This window comes from Harpia harpyja, chromosome 1, assembly GCF_026419915.1.
Source record: "Harpia harpyja isolate bHarHar1 chromosome 1, bHarHar1 primary haplotype, whole genome shotgun sequence".
In the NCBI taxonomy this organism is placed as follows: domain Eukaryota; kingdom Metazoa; phylum Chordata; class Aves; order Accipitriformes; family Accipitridae; genus Harpia; species Harpia harpyja.
Window position 1 is genome coordinate 76,026,205 of NC_068940.1, and position 23,489 is coordinate 76,049,693.

The 23,489-nt window shown below is 42.0% G+C and overlaps 1 protein-coding gene and 1 long non-coding RNA gene across 7 annotated transcripts in view; one reads left to right on the plus strand and one right to left on the minus strand.

The window, feature by feature from the left end:
- Window positions 1-11,514, plus strand: part of LOC128147871 (uncharacterized) — a 17,479-nt gene extending 5,965 nt beyond the window's left edge. For 3 of the 4 annotated variants that reach the window (XR_008237120.1, XR_008237123.1, XR_008237122.1), the window contains 3 exons: window positions 3,153-3,243; window positions 5,963-6,159; window positions 6,307-11,514. This is a non-coding gene — a long non-coding RNA (uncharacterized LOC128147871). Of the gene's footprint in view, window positions 1-598; window positions 756-3,152; window positions 3,244-5,962; window positions 6,160-6,306 lie in introns of all 4 variants that reach the window. The other variant, XR_008237121.1, reaches the window with a different exon arrangement.
- A 3,243-nt stretch (window positions 11,515-14,757) lies between these two features.
- Window positions 14,758-23,489, minus strand: part of BZW2 (basic leucine zipper and W2 domains 2) — a 62,650-nt gene continuing 53,918 nt past the window's right edge. For all 3 annotated transcript variants that reach the window (XM_052800836.1, XM_052800814.1, XM_052800825.1), the window contains exons 11-12: window positions 16,869-16,991; window positions 14,758-15,210 (exon numbers count right to left, since the gene is read on the minus strand). In XM_052800836.1, the coding sequence (XP_052656796.1) occupies window positions 15,182-15,210; window positions 16,869-16,991 (152 nt within the window). In that variant the 3' untranslated portion in view covers window positions 14,758-15,181. The remainder of the gene's footprint in view (window positions 15,211-16,868; window positions 16,992-23,489) is intronic.

Sequence of the window (23,489 nt, forward strand, 5' to 3'; positions counted from 1 at the left end):
TATTAAAGAAAAAACTGGAGGCTGAAAATAGCAGTGTAATGATATTTTGAATGGTAGCACATGAAAGACTTGATGCAAAGCCCAATTATTCTGTTCAAACCAGGATTTGGGAACGTGCTGCAACTGGGCTGGTTTTACTTAAGTCTGGAAGAGAAAAAGGCAGAATTCTAGATGCAGGCAACAAAATTGTCTAATGCTTCCTGCAGCCAAATCCAAACTTAGTTGTGCTGTTGTGTAGAAGGCATTTATGTGTCTTTCTGGAGAGGTGGGTAACTGCTGGGAAGGTAGCCTCTCAGAGACGGTGTTTATCGTACCCTGTTCTGGTGGGAAGTACATCAGTGCAGTGTGCTGGCACCTGATCCACTGTCACATCTGTTCTTCAGGTCTGAAATAAACCCAGCAAACTTCAACAGTAAATATAAGTTAAGACAATAACTCTGTGATTTACAGGACATGTTAATGCCTGTGGACCAACAGTGGGGTGTAAGCAGTGGGAGAGTAAATAGTTTCCAGATTAGTTGCAGTTTTTATTGGTGTTATGCTATGTCTGCCGCAGGTTCTCATTACCATCACATTTCAGAGATTTCCTCTTTATCAGGTTCAGGTGGAAACCATCACCACTTGGTTTTGATTTGAAGGGAAAATGGATACCATCTGCTGAATGACCTCCCAGGTGATTCCCTGGGATAGTTCCAAGTAACCCTGAAGTAATCAGGCATCATATGTAAAGAAGCAGAAATCCAAAGTGTTTACAAGTACATAGAAGAACAGTAGAGGATGGTCTGAGTAAGACCTTGTGCTGTGGGAGCAGAGGGGTGGAGACAAAAGCTGTGCATCACAAAGGAAGTTCAAGCACCAAGGTTCTGATGTAAGCTGCTTAGCTAAGTGCTCGTCACCAGGTCTGTCTGCTGACTGTGTGGCTGTTCATGCTGTGCATGTGAGCTGTGTGACAAGCTGTGTTGTGCCTGTGACAGAACCATGGAGAACACCGGTTGGAAGGGACCCTTGGAGGTCGTCAGATCCAGCCTTCCGCTCTAAGTAGGGCTACCTCCTGAGACAAAGCAGTTTGCTCTGGGAGACGTCCAGTCAAGTTTTTAACATTTCTGAGGATGGAAGGCTACAAGCTGTCAGGCAACTTGTTCCAGTGCTTGAGTACTCTTACTGTGAAAACTTTTTTCCTTTGTCAGAATTAACCTTGTTGCAACTTGTGGCCCTTGCCTTGTTCTTTTGTTGTGTCCCTCTGAGAAGAGTTTGACTCTGTCTCGCTCTAACTCCTTTTAGAGAGTAGAAGACTGCAGTCAGATCTGCCCCCAGCCTTCTTTTATCTAGGTTAAATAAACACAGTTCCATTGTCATTCTTACATCATTCGTGCAGGAGCCAGAGCAGTCCTTTTTTTCCCTGCGATGTCATGTGCTGCTATTTTCCCTTGACTTCTTGCTAAAGCAGGATAGATCACTTGCAAGAGAATAGAGACATTTGGTCCAAACCAGCAATCCCCGGGTGAAGGAAATTCACAGGAAGAAGAAGAGAAAGACAGAATGCCAAATTTTGGTGTACCTGTTGTTTCTTTCTGTGGTTTCTGTAAAGCACAGTCAGTATGCTCACCCTGCTCCATTGGCATGGCTTATCTGTAGTAAAGTTAGCTGCTGTTGTCCTGTGGTGATGTGAGAATCTTTTGGAAATGGACCACTTTGTGTGCAAAACCTTGAAAACATGAGCAGTAAATGGCTCAAAATTCAGAAGGTAAATTTAAAGAACCCAATTTCTTTCCTGATGTGAAGCCAGCGTCATAACTAATTTAGACACCTGACATACATTTTGAAGCAGTTGGTTCAGTAATAATGCTATGTGCCCCTAGCAATTCATCTTTCTTTAAAATATCTCATTATTAGAACAGCCTAGCTTCTTTTCTTGCAAAGAGAAGACCTACACCCATGAGCTGCTAGTAATGTGAATGCAGTACTGTTGAGCCTGCATGAGGAGCATATACAAAAAGCTATGACTCTCTCCTCTAGTTAAGGAAAACAACCTGCTGCTGCCAGCCAGTTCTGCTGCATCACCACCATCATCTGTGCGCAAGATGGGGACAAGCTGGGAAGCAGTTTCATCATTTTGTCTTTTCCCTTGGAAGCGCTGAAAGAGTATCAGGCCCTCACATAAAAATGTAAAGCAACATGAGTGCTCAGGAGTATGTTCACCTATGATCACAGCTTTCTATTTTCTAGTAGTCTTCTTGTAAGCAGATGACACTAACAGTGGAATAGGTATGTAGTAATGATGAAATAGAAGAAACAAACCTTGTTTGTTACTTGGAGCGTCAGGTGATATCCAGAGTTTGACAGTGAAACCCTAAAGTCTCATGCTTATTCTGAATTTACTGCTTTGCTCTTGAGCTATACATCCAGCTCCAGTACAGTAGCAGACATACCACTGTGAAAATCAGCCTGTTTGTCTTGGTGTGGAGTGCATTTCTGACTTTTTGCAAGATAAGCAATATACAGGCTTACACATTTAAACTTAGCTTCATATTTTATCCTACAGGTTAGCTGCTTATCAAGTCTACTGTCAATGCTTTCTGCTATTAGTGCCAAAATATCTGCATTAGGGACATTACACAAGCTGACAGTCAGATACTGGTATCTGCAATAAGTGATTAATCCCTTAAGCACACAGGAATTTTCTGTCAGTTGAATTTGCTTGGTACAAGTTCCCTGAAAGAAAGATAAAGGTGTTAGGGCATGGCTTATCTTTCACCAAAGTTTCTTCTCGGAGTCCTGAGACTTGCCTCTTTCTGTTGTCTGGCTTGCCAGCCTGCATTCCCAATTTAGGGTTCGCCCTATTGAAGCTGTGTTTTTTCATGTTTCTAGTTGGTGCTGGTCAAGACAGCCATCAGTCAAAACTGGCTTGATATGAATTGGCCAGGTATTAACTTTGGTTTGTTCCTTTTTTTTTCCTATGCAGTTGCTTTTTTCTGTCCAGTGTACGCAGTCAAAGAGTGTTCTGCCAGTGTGCTAATACAGTTTCCATTTAATTATATACTTTCACATGGGTCAAGAATCCTTGTGCAAGAGTGTAAGAGAAGCAAACAGTAAGGGGTGAAGGAAGGACACAGCGGGTTTTATGCTGTTCTATTTTCTTTTCTTTTTTTTAGAAACTGAATGAGTGAAGAATCCCCAAATGAGAGAAAATTTGCAGTGACTGTGCTTTACAGAAAGTACACTGAATTCCAAGCAAATGTAAAGGTAAATCTATGCTTAATTCTGCAGAGAATTTTAAATGATGGTGGATTTTCAAGTTAAACATAATTAGTTTACTTCACAGTATGAGCTGGAAAGTGTTTTTGACACCATCTTGTGTTTTGTTTCCATCTTCTATGTATAAGTGAGAGATGTCAGCTCTGGAAGCTGCCAGCCTGTCACCACAGGAGTGGCTTTTCTTCTGGAAGTGTATTGAAACTTGATGGCACAGCTTCCCTAGAGCAGCCCAAGTCATGGCAGCTCGCAGTATACTTGGTGCTGCTTGCCTTGTTGATGCCACTGAGAGAGACACAGCAGCTGACAAAGCAATAACTGGGATGTTGCTGAAAAACAAGGCTGCTTCAGCAGTAGCAAACCATTTCAAACATGAACCTATCTTTTAAAGGATCTAGCCTTAAATGAATATGATGTACTCAAAGTAAAGTGCTCTTGAAGGCTGCTTTTCCCCAGGAAATATTTCTTCATGTAATTTAGGTAGAGCAAGCAATTAGTCGTATTGGGAACAGACAGATCTGGAGCACTGACCACTTGTGAATGCATTGTGGTACTTTGCAGCCATTCAGTGGGATTGCTGGCGTGAGTAATAATAGATATTACGAGTGCTATCAGCTATTCCAAGTGCTATTACAATAGAAGCAGGCCAACAAAAGTCAGGTAGACTTTAGGGCCCTCTCCTTGTCAACAGCAGGCCAGTGTTTGTGTCCAGTCACAATTCTGAGTATTGGCGCTAAGAAGTTTCTCTCTGAGATGACCAGCAGGAGTGGACTCCAGGTCTCTCTCATCTGCTTCTCATTGCTGTATCTGTGTTGGGGCTGGCACTCCACCACTTCATCCCCGTAAGTCTCTGCTGTCAGAATTCATGCAGTGTTTCCCGGTATCTTGATGTCTGCCTTGAGTATCATCTCCGTCTCTGAGCCAAAGGACAGGAAGGTCACAGGTCTGGCAGAACTAAGTAGAAGATCCCTCAAAAGTACAGGGTTTACTGCAAACACTGGTAAGTCCTTAACTGCAGAAGCTGCTAAGACAGTTCTTTTTTTAAATTGTATGCTCCTTTTATTTGACATTCCTGTGTCAAAGGCATGTGCCCTGCACTAACCAAATGCTGTAGGTACCTTTCCATTTAGGCAGCAGAGCACATTGCTGAAACCAGGACACACATTTGATATTTTTATTCTATAGTTGGTTTTTTTTCACAGGGCTTTATCAGATCTGTTTAATATTATTTTACTGAGCTGGGTGATTTCTGTTTTTTTGTTTGCCTCTGAAGAAGAATATGTTTCTGCACATTACAGGTTACCACAGCAGTGGAAGATGGCTGGTGAGAGGTGGGTCAGTAACATAATTATACTTTCTCCAAAAACCTTCTCCAAAATGGGGAGGAGTTTCTGGTTCTGATGCCTGCATCTTTGGGGAATATCTGGATTTCCAATGTTTTCATTTTATGGGGTGGAGTAAGAACCCTTGGGAATTCCAGAATATCTCTGGGTTCCTGATATTTTAAGTGACTTCTTGTGAGAACAGTTAGCAGGAATTTCATCATGGAAACAAAATTCCAGCTTAAATGTTATCTACAGCATGGTTCAGACCCTCCCACTGTTGCAGGACTTCAACTGGCAGGTTGTTGCTCTGCTGTCACTCTCTCATTTATGTTTGTAGAAGGCAGCACTTTTGTGCTTTTCCTCTAGTTTACTTTTAGGTTCCCATCTATGCTATTAAAGTTGTCCCTAGTGGATTCTTCCCTTGATACGGGAAGAACTTGTCCTTTTTCTTCTTCTCTGAGGATTAGTATTCCCAAGACCACCACGCTTTTCCTCTGCCTTTTTCATGTTAAAAATTCAGGGTTGCTTTGCAACATTAGCACCACCATGTGTTCCTCTTCAGTCAGTTATCCATATATCCAGTTACAGCTTTCAGACCTCTCCCAGACCCTGTGGAAACCATTTGGAGGTGAGGGTCATAAGAACCATTTGCTTTAGGACTTCTTTAGTAGATATATTCATGTATCTTTGATTTATCCGTGCTGGTTCTCCTTGCCTGCATCTGATTCTTGCATTTCATCTATCCTACTCAGGTTTAGTAATGTATAAAGGTGAGTTTGCACACAGGCAGATAAACAAGTGGCTATTTGCTTTTCTAGTCCTTGAAGGGAGGATGGTGTTATTCAAGTTTAAATAAATTATCCAGATGTGTGCCTGTATCATTTGAGCTGCATTTTGCCCTGAGAACTGTTCAGTTAAAGGAGCACCATCAGCTGCTGTTTCAGGAAGGTTTCTTTAAAAAAAAAAAAAAAAATCATTTCAGTTGCTCTAACAGCCACTAAATTATAACATAAATATAATGACTATGCTATATAAATCACTAAACTATAATCAGTTGTTATAAAAATATTAAAACTCACCCCCACAAAAAAACCCTAAGAAAACATGTAAAGGAAACTGAATGTGGTTATGCACAAAATGCAGTTAAAAGCTGAAGTAAAAGGAAAAAAATTGAGATAAAGCAATCTCTGCTCATTGGTAACAGGGACCTGGGTGTGACTAAGAGGAGCAGCACATGAGAGAGCAGTACATAGATGCTATTTGGTGCAGAAGTGACAGCACATGACCTTGATTTATGCAGTTATTCTGAATTGTCTTTCTGTCCTGTTTTTTGTATCCTGTACTTCTCTCAGGACTAGTACTTCTCTCTCTCTCTGTCTTTGCAGTGTTTCCAGGTGCTGGCATTTCCCCTGACAAGCTACTGGCCTATTTGGGATCTCTGGAGACTGCATCCCTATGAATCTGACTGCTGTCATTATTTTGGCACTCGATGCAGTTTTCCCCAAGGAGCAGAGGAATTGTGCCAGCAGATGTGGTTCATGCACTCTGCTTCCCCAGGGCCCAGCAGCAAGGCTGTGCACAGGTTGGAGGGGCACCAAGGGGGGGTCTGAAGCAATGGTGCTTGGTTCCTGCCCCAGCCCCTGGGGAAGGGGGGATCCCCCTTCTTTCCCCGAGGTGAGGGGCACTTCAGCAGCCAGCAGCACGGGAGGACGGATGGCTCTGATTGCAGGTCCAGAAGTTGAGCCGAGGGTGACAAAATGTTTTCCCAGTCTTTTTGGAAACCTGGGGCAACCTGTGAGGGAGAAGGTGAGATACCGCGGTAAGTGAGAGGTGATCTGTCTGGGAGCAGAAGGTGTTTCCATACTGGATTTATTGAATTATGTGTGTTTTCTGAGGTGAGAGAGCATTCAGGACACCTTCAGCTGGGTACAGGATGAAATACCCTTCAAGTAGAAATCAGCCTTAATGGTTTCGTCTGAAACAGCTTTACAGTTTCAGAGGTTTCTGGATTCACTAATGTCTTAAGCTCAAAGCAAAATGCAGGAGATAAGAAGTTTGTGATAGCAAGAAGAAATATAATGTTGTTTCTGTTAACCCCAAAATCCCATTGTCTCGATAAAACCACAGAAGAATGTTTTACTCTTCAAAAAGACAATTAACTCTATCCCAGCTGAAACCAGGACAGTGGGAAAAGTGTGATCTTCCAGGTCTGTCTGTCTATACACTGCTTCCATCTCTTGACAGAAGAGAAATTTCTGGTTCTGGAAGTATAGTCTCATCTCCAGGCCCTTTAAGATGTCTTTGCATTGGCATTATCCCAAGGGCCTGGATCATAGGGACAGAAAAGGACAGACTTGATGCAGGGGTAGGCACCCAGCCACGTGGTAAATACCATTTTTTCCCAGCTAGTATAGTGCTGTCTGTGACCCTTGAATAAAGGTGGAAAAGTCTGAATCTCCTGTATTTGAACTTCTTTAGGTCATCAACACAGTAAAAGAGAGAGATTCTGTGACATCTTTTAACCTTTTCTTCCACTGACATGTCCTACTTATTCCACAAACTATAAATTATCTGCCTGCCCACTTCCCTTTAGAATATCCTTCAGTAGCACACATGCTATCTATTTTCTCTTGGGTGGTCTTATTGATATAAATCTAACTAAATTTTAGAGCAGTTGTTCTCAATTGGTTTTTATTTTTTTCGAGGCTGCTGCTTCTATTTTGAACCTGGAGAAGGACTGATGTACTTGAAAGCTTATTGATTTTTCCCAGCTAGACTAGTGGGCCTAATAATATAGGTCTGCCTACAAACCTTATTTTGGTCATATCCTTGGATACTTCAACAATACTATTTTGTTATTTCTTCTGGCGTAATTTATGGCTGTCAGTGTTATGCAAATATCCCAGCAATAACTAGTAGTGATACGGAGAGAGTTATGTTGGCCTGTCAGCAATGTTCCTAAACTTCATCAGGGAAAAATAAACAGAAAAATCTCAGGCAGCTGGTGGACTGGAAGAGACTGCAACGCAAATGCATCTTCTTATTATGAAGTTGCCATGATACAGTCATTTGTTCATTCTGGGTCGAATCTGTATTTTTTTTTTATTCCTGTGCATTCCTAAATCGGAGAAATTTGGTGTTCACGGGTGTGTTTCTCGCTGCGAGTGGAGTTCCAGAGCAGTTTGCACTTTCCCTGCAGACCTGTAGGGTGAGAGGTGTGGGACAGTATGGAAGCAGACACTTGAGTCTTGTAACGCTATCAGTAGAAGTGCTAGTGATGAGTGTAGGACGCTGTGGCAGTCGTTAACGTTGAACTGTTAAATGAGACACTTGGACTGAGGTAATTGGGTTTCTGGCAGCCAGCACCCATGAGAGTGACAGATCCAAGTCCCAAAATGTTACCTGTCAGTCTGCAGCTGTGTCGTATAGCAGTTCCAGCACTGGCCTCTTTCCTATTGCTGACTGGGAGAAGATGGTGAACCTTGGCATATACAGCCCAGCAACACCTCTCCAGTGGGTAGGGGACGTCCTGTATGTCTGCAAAACAGAGCCATCCATGTGGTCCTGCTCAGTGATGGCTGAGACTGACAAGGGCATTTCTCTCTTGCGTCCCTTGTGGGAGAGGCAGCGGGAAAGCAAGCACATACTCTTCACTCTCCTCCTTGTCTGGACCGCCTCAGGTGGCTACTAAAGACACTGCTCTCCCAACATGGCCCCTGGTGCCCCAGGGGGCAGGGAGCAGTGACGAGGTGAGACTCCAACCTACACAGCTCCCACCAAAGCTCCTGAGGTCCCTTGTAAACTCGGGACTTCTTTCTTGTCGCAGAATAACGTGGGTAAACTGGAAAGGAGAAACCCAGAAGGGGCCAAGCTGAAACCCCGGCTGGTGCGTGGGGTGACGTGAGCTGCCAGGCCTCTGTGGGAGGAAACCGCGGCCACAGTCATGCTGGGAATTGGATTCCTGCCAGGAAAAAATAGCAAGTGATAGCAGGTCATCTGGGGTGCCAGCGCAGCAGCTCTGTGCCAAGGGCCAAATATAGGTTACATGCACAGCCTGGGAGTGCTTGCCGGCCTGAATCCTGTCTTCTGCAGGTGTTGGCATAACTTCCCCTCCCCGGGTTTGTTTCTGTTTACATGAAGCTATAAAGGCCCATGTGGCTGGTAAGGAGCAGGAATTAACTTTTCCTTAAATATCATAGCACAAAACCAAAAGCCTGGTGGAGAAGTGTAAGAAGCCAGCCCTGAAGGTTTGCCTTTTTTCCCTTCCAAAATTGAAAGATGTGGCTCTTTTTGGAAAAGATCTATTTATGTAATTTGTCCTTGTTTTGGTCCTTAATAACCAGCACAGCTCAGCCAGCACTGAATGGTTGGCTGCAATTAACCCATGTAATATTATTTGTGACTCTTTTTGAGAAAGGACTGGTTTGTCTTAGCCCACAAGCCTTATTTTAGATAGTAAAAAGCCCAATTTTTAAGTGCAAATGTGATTTTTAAAGGTAGTTATTCTTGTCCATGAACATGATGGGAACTTAAAGCAAAGCCTTTGAGATGCCAGAGGAGACCTGTTACAATTACCAGGCAGTTTACCAGTGCCTCAGTAAGGGCGGCATGTTTGAGAGTGACAGGTTTTGTTCTTTTCCACGCACTGTTCAGACAAACCCAGCGAGGCTGAATCATCACATGCCCTACAGCCACCACTGTGGTAGGGCTGAACCCGCCAGTTCTGAAAGTGCACATTTTGAGGAAGGTGTTCAAAACAGAAACCAGAGTTCAGCAACCCTGCACCCTTACAACACTGAAAGCAAGGGATTGGGCCGCATTTTCTTGCTCTCTTTGCTTGCCTTGAAGTGCTGGTCTGTCATTGCGTAAGTGCACAAGCTGTCCTGAAATAAAATTGTGCCGCTCAAATATAAGATGCTAAGAAGCTTGCTTCTTGCTGCTGATGTAGTACCACAGTTGCTTGTCAGTGCCCTGCCCCAGGCACCACCATTCGGGAGCTGTGCTGGGAGCTGGAGCCCCACGACGGGGCTGTACCAGGGAGGGGAGGAAGGGCCTCCATCCCTCTCCAGTCCCACCCAGGTCGGTGCATGGGTGTTTGAACAAAGAAGTTCTGCATCTTAAACTGTGAATTATGGCTGCATGGCAGGTAAACATGAAATGACTCCACCACCCACCCATTTATGAGACCTTGTTTAACACTACTTTATGCCTCTAAATGGACCCTGGGGGGGCTTTTAAAGATTTGAGAAAATGGCTCCTTGTCACTTGAACCCTTGATTTGCGTGCCAAGTGATGATTTGAGAAGCAAAAGGGTTTCAGCATTTTCAGCAAAAAAATTTCATAACTGCATGGGACTCAAGAAAAACCAAAACGTAGCTTTTGTGAATATTATGACAATCGTGGCAGCTGGCTAATAGGAACTCAGGGAGAGTGGGAAAAGCTGAACTCCACTATTGCCAAGGAGTGTGTGTGGCTTAAAGATGGATAGTGAGCGCGGGTGCGGGTAGTGCTGAGAGCTTATGTTGTAGCACTGTTTAGCGTAGTTTATGCTTTTCACATTAAACCACTTCCCTGTATTTATACTTAAGCTTGCTAACCCCTTTTGGCCTGCTCTCAAGAGTTGGAAAACGATGATGCAAGTTGCTCACTTTTTTCTGTTTATGTGCCCAGCTCTCCGTTATATGCCAAGCAACAGGCATGAAGTGTTTGATACTTAAAAGTCCTACCCAGGAGCTTGGCTAGGTAAGTCGTAAGAGAACCCACTACCTCATATCTCTTAATGAAGAATAGGAGACCTTCTGGAAGGTGTTTCTCAAGCCCTCAAAAGATGTGATAAGAGGAGATGCTTCTCCTGCACATATGTGCATCCATATGGCACAGTTTGTTCTGGGCCATGACTAGGGTTTCAAGGCATTCCTACATTACAAAGAAAGTTGTTAATAAATAGCATGTCCTGAATTATGCCTGAGGTAAGAATTGATCTTTTAAGGGATTTTGAATAGCCTTTGAATCTTTTAATTAAGAAAGCTGCAGGGGTAGAATAATGCATACCTTAGAGGTATTAAAAGGAATCTAAAAGCAATTTTAACAGCTAGATGATCAATTGTGTGTGTTTTCTTAAAGTAGTTGCCCGGCTGTTTCTCACAGCACAGGAAGGGAGAAGGCCGAATCACTTGTTTGTCCAGTTGTCACTTCAGTTACTGGTACAGATTAGGGTAAATTCCAAGCAGCAAGGGATTGCATTCAGGCTAAAAGCACTATGTATAAACAATGCTTCAAAATCCTGGTGTTCTGAATTTTCTGAACATTTTTATTAAAAACAAACTTTTTGAGTAAAGCCAATAATACTTTCAACAAAACTAAAATATATTCTAAAAGTTCTAAGTTACAAAGTAGTTTATTCATTTACAAATAACTTCTCTCATGGACTGAAACTGAGTTGTAGTCAAATTATCTTTCCTTTAGGATTACACACATATCTTGTACTAGTGCACTGACTTTCTCGCACATGTACATTTTCAATAGTTTTCTTAAAAAATAGTCTAACATTTTATAAAATTGTATTTATTTGGATATTAAAGATATTTTAATGTTTAAATATAATGCCTGAATAATGTAATAATTCTAAATATGTATGACGTTTACCAATATTACATATTTATAAATGTTATTTATATTGAATATACTATAGTAAGCATTTTAATAATTTTATTTATAATTCAAAAAGAATGTTCAAAAATAGTTTTTCATTTTTAAATCTGTTTTGACAATGGACAATTAATCAGAAAGAAGTCATTACTACAGCTCAAGGTTCTTTGTGGAATGAAAATATGCCTCAGGTCACCAGCATCTCCCACATTCTGAAATTTTTAAACACTAGAAGAGTAACTGGACACTAATTTAATATGTGCAGCCACTGGATGAACTCACTTGCAAGATGTGGATAGTTTACAGATTTTAAGTAGTTTTCTAATAAGACTGAACAAAGAGAAGAGCTATATCCTTAGTGTCCCAACTGGTTGCTAAAATTAGCGAGAGCCACTTCTGTGTTAAAAATCTTAATTGTGCGTGCGCGCGCGCACACACACACACACAAAACCACTGATGTATCCCTCCCTCTCCCAAGCATGGTCATGGACCAGACCCTGGGACCCAGCAGAGGGTCTCACCTGGTAGAAGCTGGTTTCTCCAGGTAGTAAGTAAGTGCCCTCCTCGCTCAGCCAGCCTGGAGTTGCCCCAGGGACGAGTTCGGGGACTTTTGGCACAGGTCTGGCCACTGGGTTTGGGATGTGCCGGCGGAGCAGGTAAGAGGGATGCTGGCGTGGAAGGTCATCACCACATGTCCTGGGGGTGAATCTCTATTGGCCAAAACATGGTAAGGGTGAAAGCAGGATTGCTGTTGAAAACACTTGAAAGGAGTGTCAGCTTGATGATGGTTTGTTATCTGTAGAATTACTAACTGCTGCAGGGTAGGAACCCCCTTTGTATAGGGCCTGACCCTGTTAGACAAGCCTGCAACACAATTAGGTAACAGAAGCAGTAAGAAATAGGAACTATTATCAACACCTTTCAGATTTCTAACCAGTGCTATAACCAAGGAGACTGTAAAACTTGCTGTTGCATCCCAAGGAAGATGCTGTACCTCTCCTGGAGAGCACCTGCATGCTAGAAGAATGTTTTAAAGCAATATAAATGGTTCTCTTAGTTAAAACCACAGCATGATTTCAGAAGGGAGAGGCCAGAAGGGAAGAATCACCTTCAAATTCAATAATCCCCATTTTAAAGTGCATCCTATTGCAATTTATTGTTGAGTGAAAGAGATACGTACAGGCCTGACATTTAGATTCCACTGATGTTTCAAAATTAAATGTAATATATTATGTGAAGCACATTTTCTATGAAGTATCTTTTTATTTTTATAAGATAACTGATTCTATATTTGAAGAATATATTTACGAACACAGAAGACATCAGGTTTTGGGAGTTCTGTGACTGAAAATTGGACAACTACCATCAGTCCAAAGTGCAAATGCTCACCCTGCTCTAAACCACAGGTCCCAACTTGGCCAACAGCCCTGTCCTAAAAACACCTATTTCTCTCCAACACATCATCTATAAAATGGAGCCTGGGACAATGCCATCAGCAATCATAGAATATCTCAGGTTGGAAGGGACCCATAAGAATCATTGAGCCCAACTCGAGGGGTGCCTGGCTTGTAGGTACCTGAACTTCAGTGAAGCGGATCCCACTGAGGATGAGAGCGCTTTGCTTATATGCGCTGTATGCTGAGGACACAGACGCATCCAGCATCCAAGACTTGCTGCCTTTTGCCACAAAGTGCCTGCTGCTGACGATGATTTCTCTCTCCAGCAGATGGCCCGGCCAGCCTGCAGCCAGCCTTGTCCGGCTGCCCTGGCAGTCTCACCGCAGGTGCAGTTCATGGTGTCCTCTGCATGTTATTCTAGATCAGCACCTTTGAAATCAGCCCGAGTTTTAGATTATACAGAAAAGTAGTTTTACGTACACCCAACTGAATATTCATTAGTACCTTAGAAAACCGTTATTTTGAATTTGAAATGTTTCCAGCAATAGTGGCTCTATATCAATGATGACTCAATACTACCACTTCACAGCTGCAGAGTTTGTGAACAGAGAGGTCCCAGGTCAGTAGTGCCTGGCGAATTTATTTTCTGTAGTAACAAAGACTGAAATGGAAAGCATGCAGCTAATGCATCAATTCTGCTTTATACTATGACTATCTTACTGTCTCCTCTAAGTTACTGGAAGTACCCACATGACATATTTCCCCTTCCAAAGATCAATACCTGTTACAAAAATAAATGCTGTTCTAGATGGAAAGCTGGCATTCAACAGCACTTGATTTCCACTTGCTATGTGCTGTTTCCAGTAAAGCTAGATACATATTGAGACAAGACATTTACAACCATATGATCTGTGGCTTGCCTGAAGTGTTGACTTTTCCATAGAAAAATCTGTACTGTCTGTTAACTTACTGGTTTCTAATGACAAAATATACCACTTCTTTAGTTAATTATGCTGTTTCATGCTTTTCCCCCTGTAAGAATACAAGCCTGTCTTTTCTAAACCTTACTAATCCAATCACTCATATTTCATGTGGATTTAACTCTAAGGGAAGGATGCAGAGTGTTTTAAGTAACATATTCTTAAAGAGAAGATGAACTGGAGCAGTGCGATGTATCAGCAAGCTGACTCACTGCCCTAGTCATTCAGGGCCACCAGCATGGTCAGAGGCATGGACAGCAAAGAGGAGAGTGGGGCAGGAGAAGACTACTTCCAAAGTAACCAGACCTATGAGAAATAAAATGGCAGCAGTTGTTACCTGATCAACTGCTGTGTGAAAAAAAGTGCAAGCTGGGAGATGGTGCTGCACTGGACCTTTGCTGTTGAGTTCACATCCGTGAGGCACAACACAGGATTCCAGGAACTCTGATCCCGAGTGCTGGCTGAGTATTCCCACAACATCAGACCTCTAGCTCTGGGCTTGGGTTTTGAGACTTGCATGCATGTACAAACCTGCACATTGGCTCTATTTATGCAACATCCTAACCAGGTCCCAGGCACTGGAATTGTAAATGGCATCACATCAAGGCACAAGGGGAATACTAAAGAAAGTAGGATGAGTCTTGAGAAGTTTATATATTCATTTATGTATTTCAGTCAAATATCTAATTGTAACATCATGCTGATGTAAGTAAATTTCAGATTTCACATGTAATGACTTCTAGTCATGCGTGTTTTGAAGCTAATGCTTCTAAAATGAGATTTTTTTCTTGCAAAATTTAGCCATCACCAATAACTGAGTGTAGTCTGAACTAAGAACAGCATATTATTCTACTTACCGTTTGCATCAATTTTGTACATTCAAAACTGGGACTCTACAGATTTGTTGCTGTACATTTTCTTTGACTTAATAAATTGAATGAATCAACATTTGCTATGGAATCTGGTTAATCTGTCCAAAGTTACACAGAAATATGGGAATAAAGATTAGACAGTGATCCCAATTAACTATGGATGCCGATTTTGTGATTTAGTATGAAAACAGTCTCTTGACATTCTTGTGTAATTCTCACTTGAAGAATCATAAAAACTTTGGCAGACCAAATTTAGAAAAGATACGCACTAACACCATGAAACTAAGATATAAAAGCCATTTATTCAAAAAAATGTGGTGGTGTCAAATCACATACACAAGCCAATATTGAGCTACAAACACAGACCAAACGGTTCTATAAACAGAAATTGGAGTGTTCATATACCATAGTACCTGAAAAAGACCGTTAATAAAAAGGAGTCCATAAGTATTTCATTTCACTTTTTCTATATGGCTCCTTGCTGAATGTCTTTGTCTAAGTTAGTGTACAGTGAGCCAGAGGTAGAGTCCCAAGTAAAGCATCTAATGCCTCAGGGCTCCATTAAAAACCTTTATTCTTCTAAACAAAAGGAAAGCCTAGCCTATAGTTTTCTGACACTGAAGTAAAGCCTCTTTGCTTGAACAGTACAGCATTCCCAAGCGCATTTGGCATTAACCTAGATTGAGACTGTGCTTTGTTAAACCGTCTCAGTTCTCCTCTCCTTCAGACTCCGACTCTAGAAGAAAAAGAAAGTAAAACACTTCATGTAGGTTGCACAAGGACAGTGATGCAAGCAATTCTATAAAAATAACAAGATATCCTTCCAAAATTCAAATGAAAATTTTCATCACACCTAGTATTTCCTAGGAAAGGTTGGCAGATTAAATAGTTAGCCAGAAAGAAACACATGGCTTCAGAAGACGAAGATCTACTCTGCTACCCTCCTTGGTGGAGGTCTTCATTTACAGGTCTGTCACTAGAATTTTAACCAGATCACTATGAATTATTCTGGTCCTCATCTGCACAGGCATGCAATGCATATCTGAGCTGAGGATCAGCATTATTTGCTCTCTCTTCTAATCTCTATGAATAGGCTGTGCTGCTATCATCCAGGAAGCACCCTTTAAACTATTTCCTCTGCAAATACCAATCATCAGCATCATACAGCCTATCTAGAAAGGCATATGTGGTGTTACCCTACAGCAGGTATGAAGTCCGTACAAATTTTTTTATGATTTGTACAGCATATAATAAAAGTAATTTAGAAGTAGAAGCAGGAGAAGTAGAAGCAATTTAGAAATAGGAACATACATGGTGTTTTTGTCACCTAAAGCTACTTTGCATCATGTTGTATTTCTGTCTGTGTTCACCTGACAGGAAAGGGCTTGCTGCCAACAAATATTACACATTAGATCAGATTTCTCAGAGCAAACATGATCTGCGTGTTCTTACAGCAACATTTTGTCTCCATTTGTACTGGACTTTGTAATTAAGGACATCTGGCAGAGGGGACATGCAGGAAAGGATAAAAATAAAGAGCAACAGAAAGGCATACAAGCAGAAGATTAAAAGGGGAAAAAATGCTTAATTAGACCAAGATTGCTAGTCCAGTCTCAAGTATGAAATTAGCTACCATTTTTATGCTGCTACCTGCACATGCGAATTGCTGCAAAGTCTTATCTGCTCCTTGGCGTTACTATGTGTTCCACCCAAATTTCTAAAATCAATTACATTAAATGGATGCAAATGAACGGTAATAATTATATCCCTATCCATTACACATGGATTGATCTTTCCAACTGATTTAGAACTCCTTTTCAAGCCAAAAAAGATAACTTATATATTCAGTACAAACCAAAGTAATTTTCTATGCAGAATGTAAGAAAAAACAAAAGTTAGGGAATAAAGAAACTAGTTCCCATCCCCAGTAATGGTCTTAAAGCAGCAAATACAGACCAGATATCTTAGCCTGATCATTCAGCTAAAAGCAATTTCAACCGCAGTAGCACAGGCAGGCTTATGCTATGTTCATGTCACTGGTACAGATGATAATAGCAGAAAAGGCACTGATACAGAAAACTGTTAGGTTGCATATGCTAGCACCAAGGTACTTCACGCTGTCATCAGCGCAGCATTCCTCCCTGCAGAAGCTTAAAGAATTTATCTACAGACAAGTGGTACCTGATGGCTTAAGGACTTCATAAGGACACCACAAACATTAAAAAGCAGCAAGTGTTGTTAGGCTTGGGCATGGATGGAAACAATTTGGAGCAGTCACGCCTGCTGTTTTCCATTCTAAGTCTGTACACTTCATATACCTATTACAACTAAAATCTGAAAAAAATAAATTTGATTTGCAAAGAGACTACCATAGTTCTTTAAATGAACCTTTACCTTCTTCAGCATTTTGCAGCCACTCCACAAATTTCTTCATCTGGTCAAGAAAAACACTTTTGCCTTTAGCAACATGCGCTTCTTTATACCACTTGAGGATAGCTTCTTCACTCAGAACATCAGCTGAAATACAGATCAGTGTTTGTAAAAAATCAATGTATTTTTTAGAGGTTAGCAAATTTTAAACATGAGAGAAGAAAGATTTTTTTTAAAGGCAGCATGAAGTAAGTTAATATGATCGCAGTGGAACAAGCTTTGCATGAACTGTATTAGGCTATAACTACAGAATATCTGATGCATATAAAGGATTCCAGATGCAATAAAATGTGTAATGCATTAGACTTAAAATAAAGTACCAAATATTGTGCTTCTGTAAAGGACAGTTCTCTATTCATCTGCTTTAAATACACCACATAAGATGGCTGGATAAAAAAATTGGTCTGCACATCTTAGAAATTACCACAATAAGAAATACCATGTTTTTTCTTGCTGTTGGATCACAGAACTGTGCATGGTTCTAGAAATCTGAAGTGACAGACACCTCCTGATTGAACAGTTAAAAGACAGCCAGTAGGGATTTTTTTGCAATCAGTTGTCCCTAAAGTTTTATATTGTTTTTAGCTAATAAGTTTTAAGGTCACTATTCCAACCACCCATTTTAAGGGACCGGCTCAGATGGACAGCACAGCTGACATTATGTCAAGCATCAAGAACAAAATAACTGTCAGTGAGGGAACGTAAGGCTGAGTATGATTCAGAATAAAGAAATCCTAATAAACAGCAAGGACACCTATTGTTTCCAACAGATGCAAATTGAGGTCTAGCAACAGACCTCTAGCCCCAGGAACAAAGCTCCTGCGATCCAGCCAAGCCAAGTATCTCAGTAATTGATGGCTGTGGAGGCAAAATCTGGGATCCACAATGGCATTTTGGCAGTTACGTAATGCAAGAGGCAAGAACAAAAAAAATAAAATCTTCTATATTTGTTCTATAAAAAGACTAAAGACAGCTTCCTACATCCCATTAAAATTTCCATTCTTTTTGTCTTTGAACAAACCACTCTCCCTTGTTCTGCAAAATCAACACATTTATGTTGAGTTTTTCACTGCTTCCTTGAGCTCCTCAGTGCCTTCCCACCCATTGGGTATTGACTGGCTGGCTGAAGCGCCAACCCTGACCACCACCTTCACTTCAGCCTAAAGTTTATAGCAGATGTGGCAGGGAAGAAGGCAAACTGAAATAAATGACACCAAAACCCCAAAGCATCTGATCAAATGAGACAGAGTAGACACATTTCACATATGCTGTTGAATAATAAACAGATGGAAGCAATCAGGGATACATTTGAACAGTAACTGAATATGAAGTCTCCCTGAAAATTTGGAATTTAGTGAGTGCATGTGACTGGAAGTTACCTTGTCTCAGACACTTTTCCAAAATAAAACCTCTTCTGCAGTTTTCTGCAACTGCTGGTAAGCTGAAAACGCAGGGAAAACAGGACTGCACTGGCTCTGGGCTTTTTTCAGTACACCTAAAATTGCACTTAGTGAACCCTACAAGTGGCACATAAAGCCATATCTTCCTGAAATCACAACCCACCACAATGAACTTTTTCTCCAATGTAACAGAAACACTGGAGCTTATGAAGAGGTTTCAAACATGTTATTAAATACTTGCCAGTAGTCTTTAGCAGCAGCTCAAACGCATTACAGCATTTAACAAATCAGGATTTTCATTTAGCAAACATGAAAATACTTCACACGGACTGTCACAAAACTGCAGTTTAATCCTTGCATGTAAAAAGCTTACATTCACCACAGAGTCCTGAAGTTCACACAACTACATCTGCAGAATTACTCAGGGTGTGACATGTATTATGATCCTTAGGGACAGGCAAAGAAAATCAGGAGAGATTTCAGGGGCATGGGGGAAAGAGTAGAGCAACCCCCTCCCAGAACTCAAGCTAGCTCTTGGGCATTGTGGGCATTTAAAAATATGAAGTTGCTGTATAGAAGAAGCTGCCTGTTGCTGCATTGCAGTCCACTGTACAAGGAAGTGCCTCCAGGTAGGTGCATATCTCAGTCCAAGAGTAATAGGATTTAAGTTTCTTTTTTTGATTTGCAGACTGTAAACTCAGTGGGTTTATTGCCAAAGAGGAAGGGGGAACTTCTCAATCCCTCCCCAAAACCCCAAACCTGGTAATAGCAGCATGTAATCTCACTGTATGCCTTGAAGATTAAAACATTCTCAAGTTAGGTGGATGAAAAATTTGCCTGTATATAACTCCATAGCAATAAGCCTCCTACACTAACAGAGAAGAACAAAATGCATTCAGTTACAAAAAGGACAACTGCAACTCTCCTTTCATTTATAAGCAATATTATTTGTAATACATTCATGCCTCCAGTGCTCATAAGAGATGATATTCTCCTGTCAGCACAGACATGCTCAATTAAACAATCATGCAGGACAGGGTGTAGTTAATCATACCTCTAGGTTGCTTTGAAGCAATGGGAACACTGGGGGGGACGGCAGGAGGTAGGGAATGATTCATTTTGTATATATATATAGTTATTCCTCATTAAAGTGGATTATAGATATATTTTAACAGCTGAAGCTGAACACTGTAGTTTGTGGGCATGTGCACATCATTTTCACTGCAGTCCCAGGTGATGTCAGCCCGAGAGAGCTGGTTTTCCTGCAGGTGCAGCCAACTGCCACTCAAACCACCCACAGTAAGAGCCTCCAGGGACGTCCCTCATGAAAGGGAGAAGCTGCAGAGCAGAGAGACTGAAGAACCCAGTGCCTTTACTGCAGGGTTAACTAGAAAGTTACTTGAAGTTCTGGTCTCAGCTTTGTACCAAATCACCCAGTTCGAACGCATTTCTGCTTTCAACTCAAACTGCATAGCCATCAGCAGTAAAGGGAAAAAAAGTACACCCTGTCAGCTGCCATCACAGTCAATCAATCTGCAAAATTCAACTCTATTGCAGCTAACTGTTGGGAGGAAAGAGCCTTAAGGCAAGGGTTCTTTCAATGCAAGGAATGTCACCCACAGTACAGTTACGGTCTTTATGGTTTGGTTTTTTTTGTTTGTTTGTTTGTATTTCTGGGAAAATTTTGCATCCAGTACCAAAAGAAAGTACTTGAATAATGAAGATATTTAAAGACAATTGTGTTCCATCAAAAAACAAAACCTGTGTGTCAAGTGGAACTTGAAGATTCAGTTCTCGTAAGCACAGGATTCCTGCAGTGTTTGAGAAGACAGTCTGCATCGTTTGGTTACAACATCTCCGTACTGCAGAAGAGTATCTCTGAGGCCTAATTATGCTGCTGCAAACCAGAGTACTACTACACATGTACTTGTGATTTTTTTTTTTTTTTTAGTATTTTGTAAATGTTGTCTTGAATTCTAATGCAAAAGTACACAGAAGCTTTGTGCCTGCTAAGGGTGTTTGCTGTTCAAAGGGTGAAATTCTGATCCTTATGAAAGGAATGGTTATTAATTTCAATAGCATCAAGTTTCCACATTTGAAATTTCCAGGTTGGACCCAAACTAAAAGAAAGGAGATTCTGCAAGTGAATATGATATACAGCATGTAATCTAATAACAACGCTTATTTTACCCACAGTTAAGGGACACACTGCAACATGTAATGGACTAAAAACCAACATACATCTTAGAGTGCAAGCATAACTAGCAAGTAGGCTGGCAAACTTATTACGTGTCACTCAGAAGAATTCAGTAATTCTTATTCTGCAATTGGCTTTTAGATTGGTGGTCAAAATGCAGCTGGCAGATTTACAATTGCACTGGCTTTAAGTGATAACCAGAGAAGCAACATCATAGCCAGGGATCAGAAAAGAACTGTACAGCTTACTTTTCTCTATACTGTACCAGGAACACAAAGATGATATAATAATAGTAATAATAATAATAGTAATAATAATAATAATGTCAACAAGCTTTAACTGACTACAGAACTGCTTTTGCAGATTATACCTACAAGCCGGTAAGAAGCTGCTACCGTGTAAGGGAAAACAGGGCTTGGGCTTTCATGGGGGAAAAAGTGGATATTCCTCCTTGTTTAGAGACAGAATAAGAAAAAAATTTAAAAAAGAACACAGGCTTTCAAGACCTTCTAGGTGCTAATAAGCCCCACCGTTCCTGTTAATAAGTTTAGGTATTTCTAGGTAATTCCCAGGAAAGTAATCCAAGAACTATTTTATGGTGGAAATATGGGAAGGATTTAAATACAAGATGTTGGACATGCTGATGAGAGTAGTCATAGAACTAAATTTGCCAAAGCATGAGTGGCATTTGGTGCCTATCATCACTGATGACTATCTTCATGCCCGGGAAGCACTCCCTCATAATGAGTAATAAGCAATAAACTGTCCACATTCATGCTGGTAGCTAGCTGCATTTCTGTCTGCCCATCCACAGATAATTCACATGCCTTTATTTGTCACTAGAAAAAGTTCATTAGGTACCCTGAAACCTCTCCAGATCCTGTGCAGGTTACACTTGAAGCACAACAGAAAGGGGAACGTGGGCATCTGCTGTTCCTTCACTACCGACACAGTCATTAATAGCTTTTGGGGGCTGTTTTCCTTGACTATTAGGAAGCAGAAGATAATGCTGTCACCTGCAACTTATCTACAATAAAGTGTATGTCTCTAAAAAGCCTTGATGGTTTGTTTCTAGTGGATAGGTATGAACTGGGGAGGAGAGGGTGGGATCTACCAGCACTGAAACAAAGCAGAGGCAGGCAGCATGGCTCTGGACAAGCCAAAGCCATGAGCTGTTAAAGCTCGTTAACATAGAATCATAGAATCATAGAATCATTTCGGTTGGAAAAGACCTTCAAGATCATTGAGTCCAACCATTAACCATGCCCCCTAAACCATGCCCTGGAGTACCCTGTCCACTCGCTTTTTGAATACCTCCAGGGATGGTGACTCAACCACTTCCCTGGGCAGCCCATTCCAATGTTTGACAACCCTCTCAGTAAAAAAATTTTTCCTAATATCTAACCTAAATCTCCCTTGCCTCAACTTGAGGCCATTTCCTCTCGTGCTATCTCCAGACACCTGACAGAAGAGACCAACACCCACCTCACTACAACCCCCTTTCAGGTAGTTGTAGAGAGCGATAAGGTCTCCCCTCAGCCTCCTCTTTTCCAGACTGAACAACCCCAGATCCCTCAGCCGCTCCTCATAAGACTTGTGTCCAGGCCCCTCACCAACTTGGTTGCCCTTCTCTGGACACGCTCCAGCAGCTCAATGTCTTTCCTGTAGTGAGGGGCCCAAAACTGAACACAGGACTCGAGGTGCGGCCTCACCAGTGCCGAGTACAGGGGAACAACCACCTCCCTGTTCCTGCTGGCCACGCTGTTCCTGATACAGGCTAGGATGCGATTGGCCTTCTTGGCCACCTGGGCACACTGCTGGCTCATATTCAGCCGCCTGTCAACCAGCACGCCCAGGTCTTTCTCTGCCGGGCAGCTTTCCAGCCACTCTTCCCCAAGCCTGTAGCGCTGCATGGGGTTGCCATGACCGAAGTGCAGGACCCAGCACTTGGCCTTGTTAAACTTCATACAATTGGCCTCAGCCCATCGATCCAGCCTGTCCAGATCTCTTTGTAGAGCCTCCCTACCCTCAAGCAGATCGACCCTGCCTCCCAACTTGGTGTTGTCTGCAAACTTGCTGAGGGTGCACTCGATCCCCTCATCCAAATCATCAATAAAGATATTAAACAGAACAGGGCCCAACACCGAGCCCTGGGGAACACCACTTGTGACCCGCCGCCAACTGGATTTCACCCCATTCACCACTACCCTCTGGGCTCGGCCATCCAGCCAGTTTTTCACCCAGTGAATAGTGCACTTATCCAGGCCACAAGACGCCAGCTTCTCAAGGAGTATGCCATGAGAGACAGTATCAAAGGCCTTGCTGAAGTCTAGGAAAATAACATCGACAGCCTTTCCCTCATCCACTAGGCAGGTCACCTGGTCATAGAAGGAGATCAGGTTGGTCAAGCAGGACCTGCCTTTCGTAAACCCATGCTGACTGGGCCTGATCCCCCTCTTATCCTGGAGCTGCCGTGTGAGTGCTCTCAAGACAAACCGTTCCATAATCTTTCCCGGTACCGAGGTCAGGCTGACAGGCCTGTAGTTCCCCGGATCCTCCCTCCGACCCTTCTTATAAATGGGAGTCACATTGGCAAGCCTCCAGTCCTCTGGGACCTCCCCTGTTGACCAGGAACGCTGATAGATGATAGAAAGTGGCTTGGCAAGGACCTCTGCCAGTTCCCTCAGTACTCTTGGATGGATCCCATCAGGTCCCATAGATTTGTGAGTGTCCAGATGGCGTAGCAGGTCCCTAACTAATTCCTCCTGGATTAAGGGTGGTATGTTATGCTCTTCATCCTTACCTTCCAGCTCATGGGGTGGAGTACCCTGAGGATGACTGGACTCACTATTAAAGACTGAGGCAAAGAAGGCATTAAGTACCTCGGCCTTTTCCTCATCACTGGTTGCTACGTTCCCTTCTGTATCCATTAAAGGATAGATATTCTCCTTGGGATTCTTTTTACTGTTAACATATTTGTAAAAACAT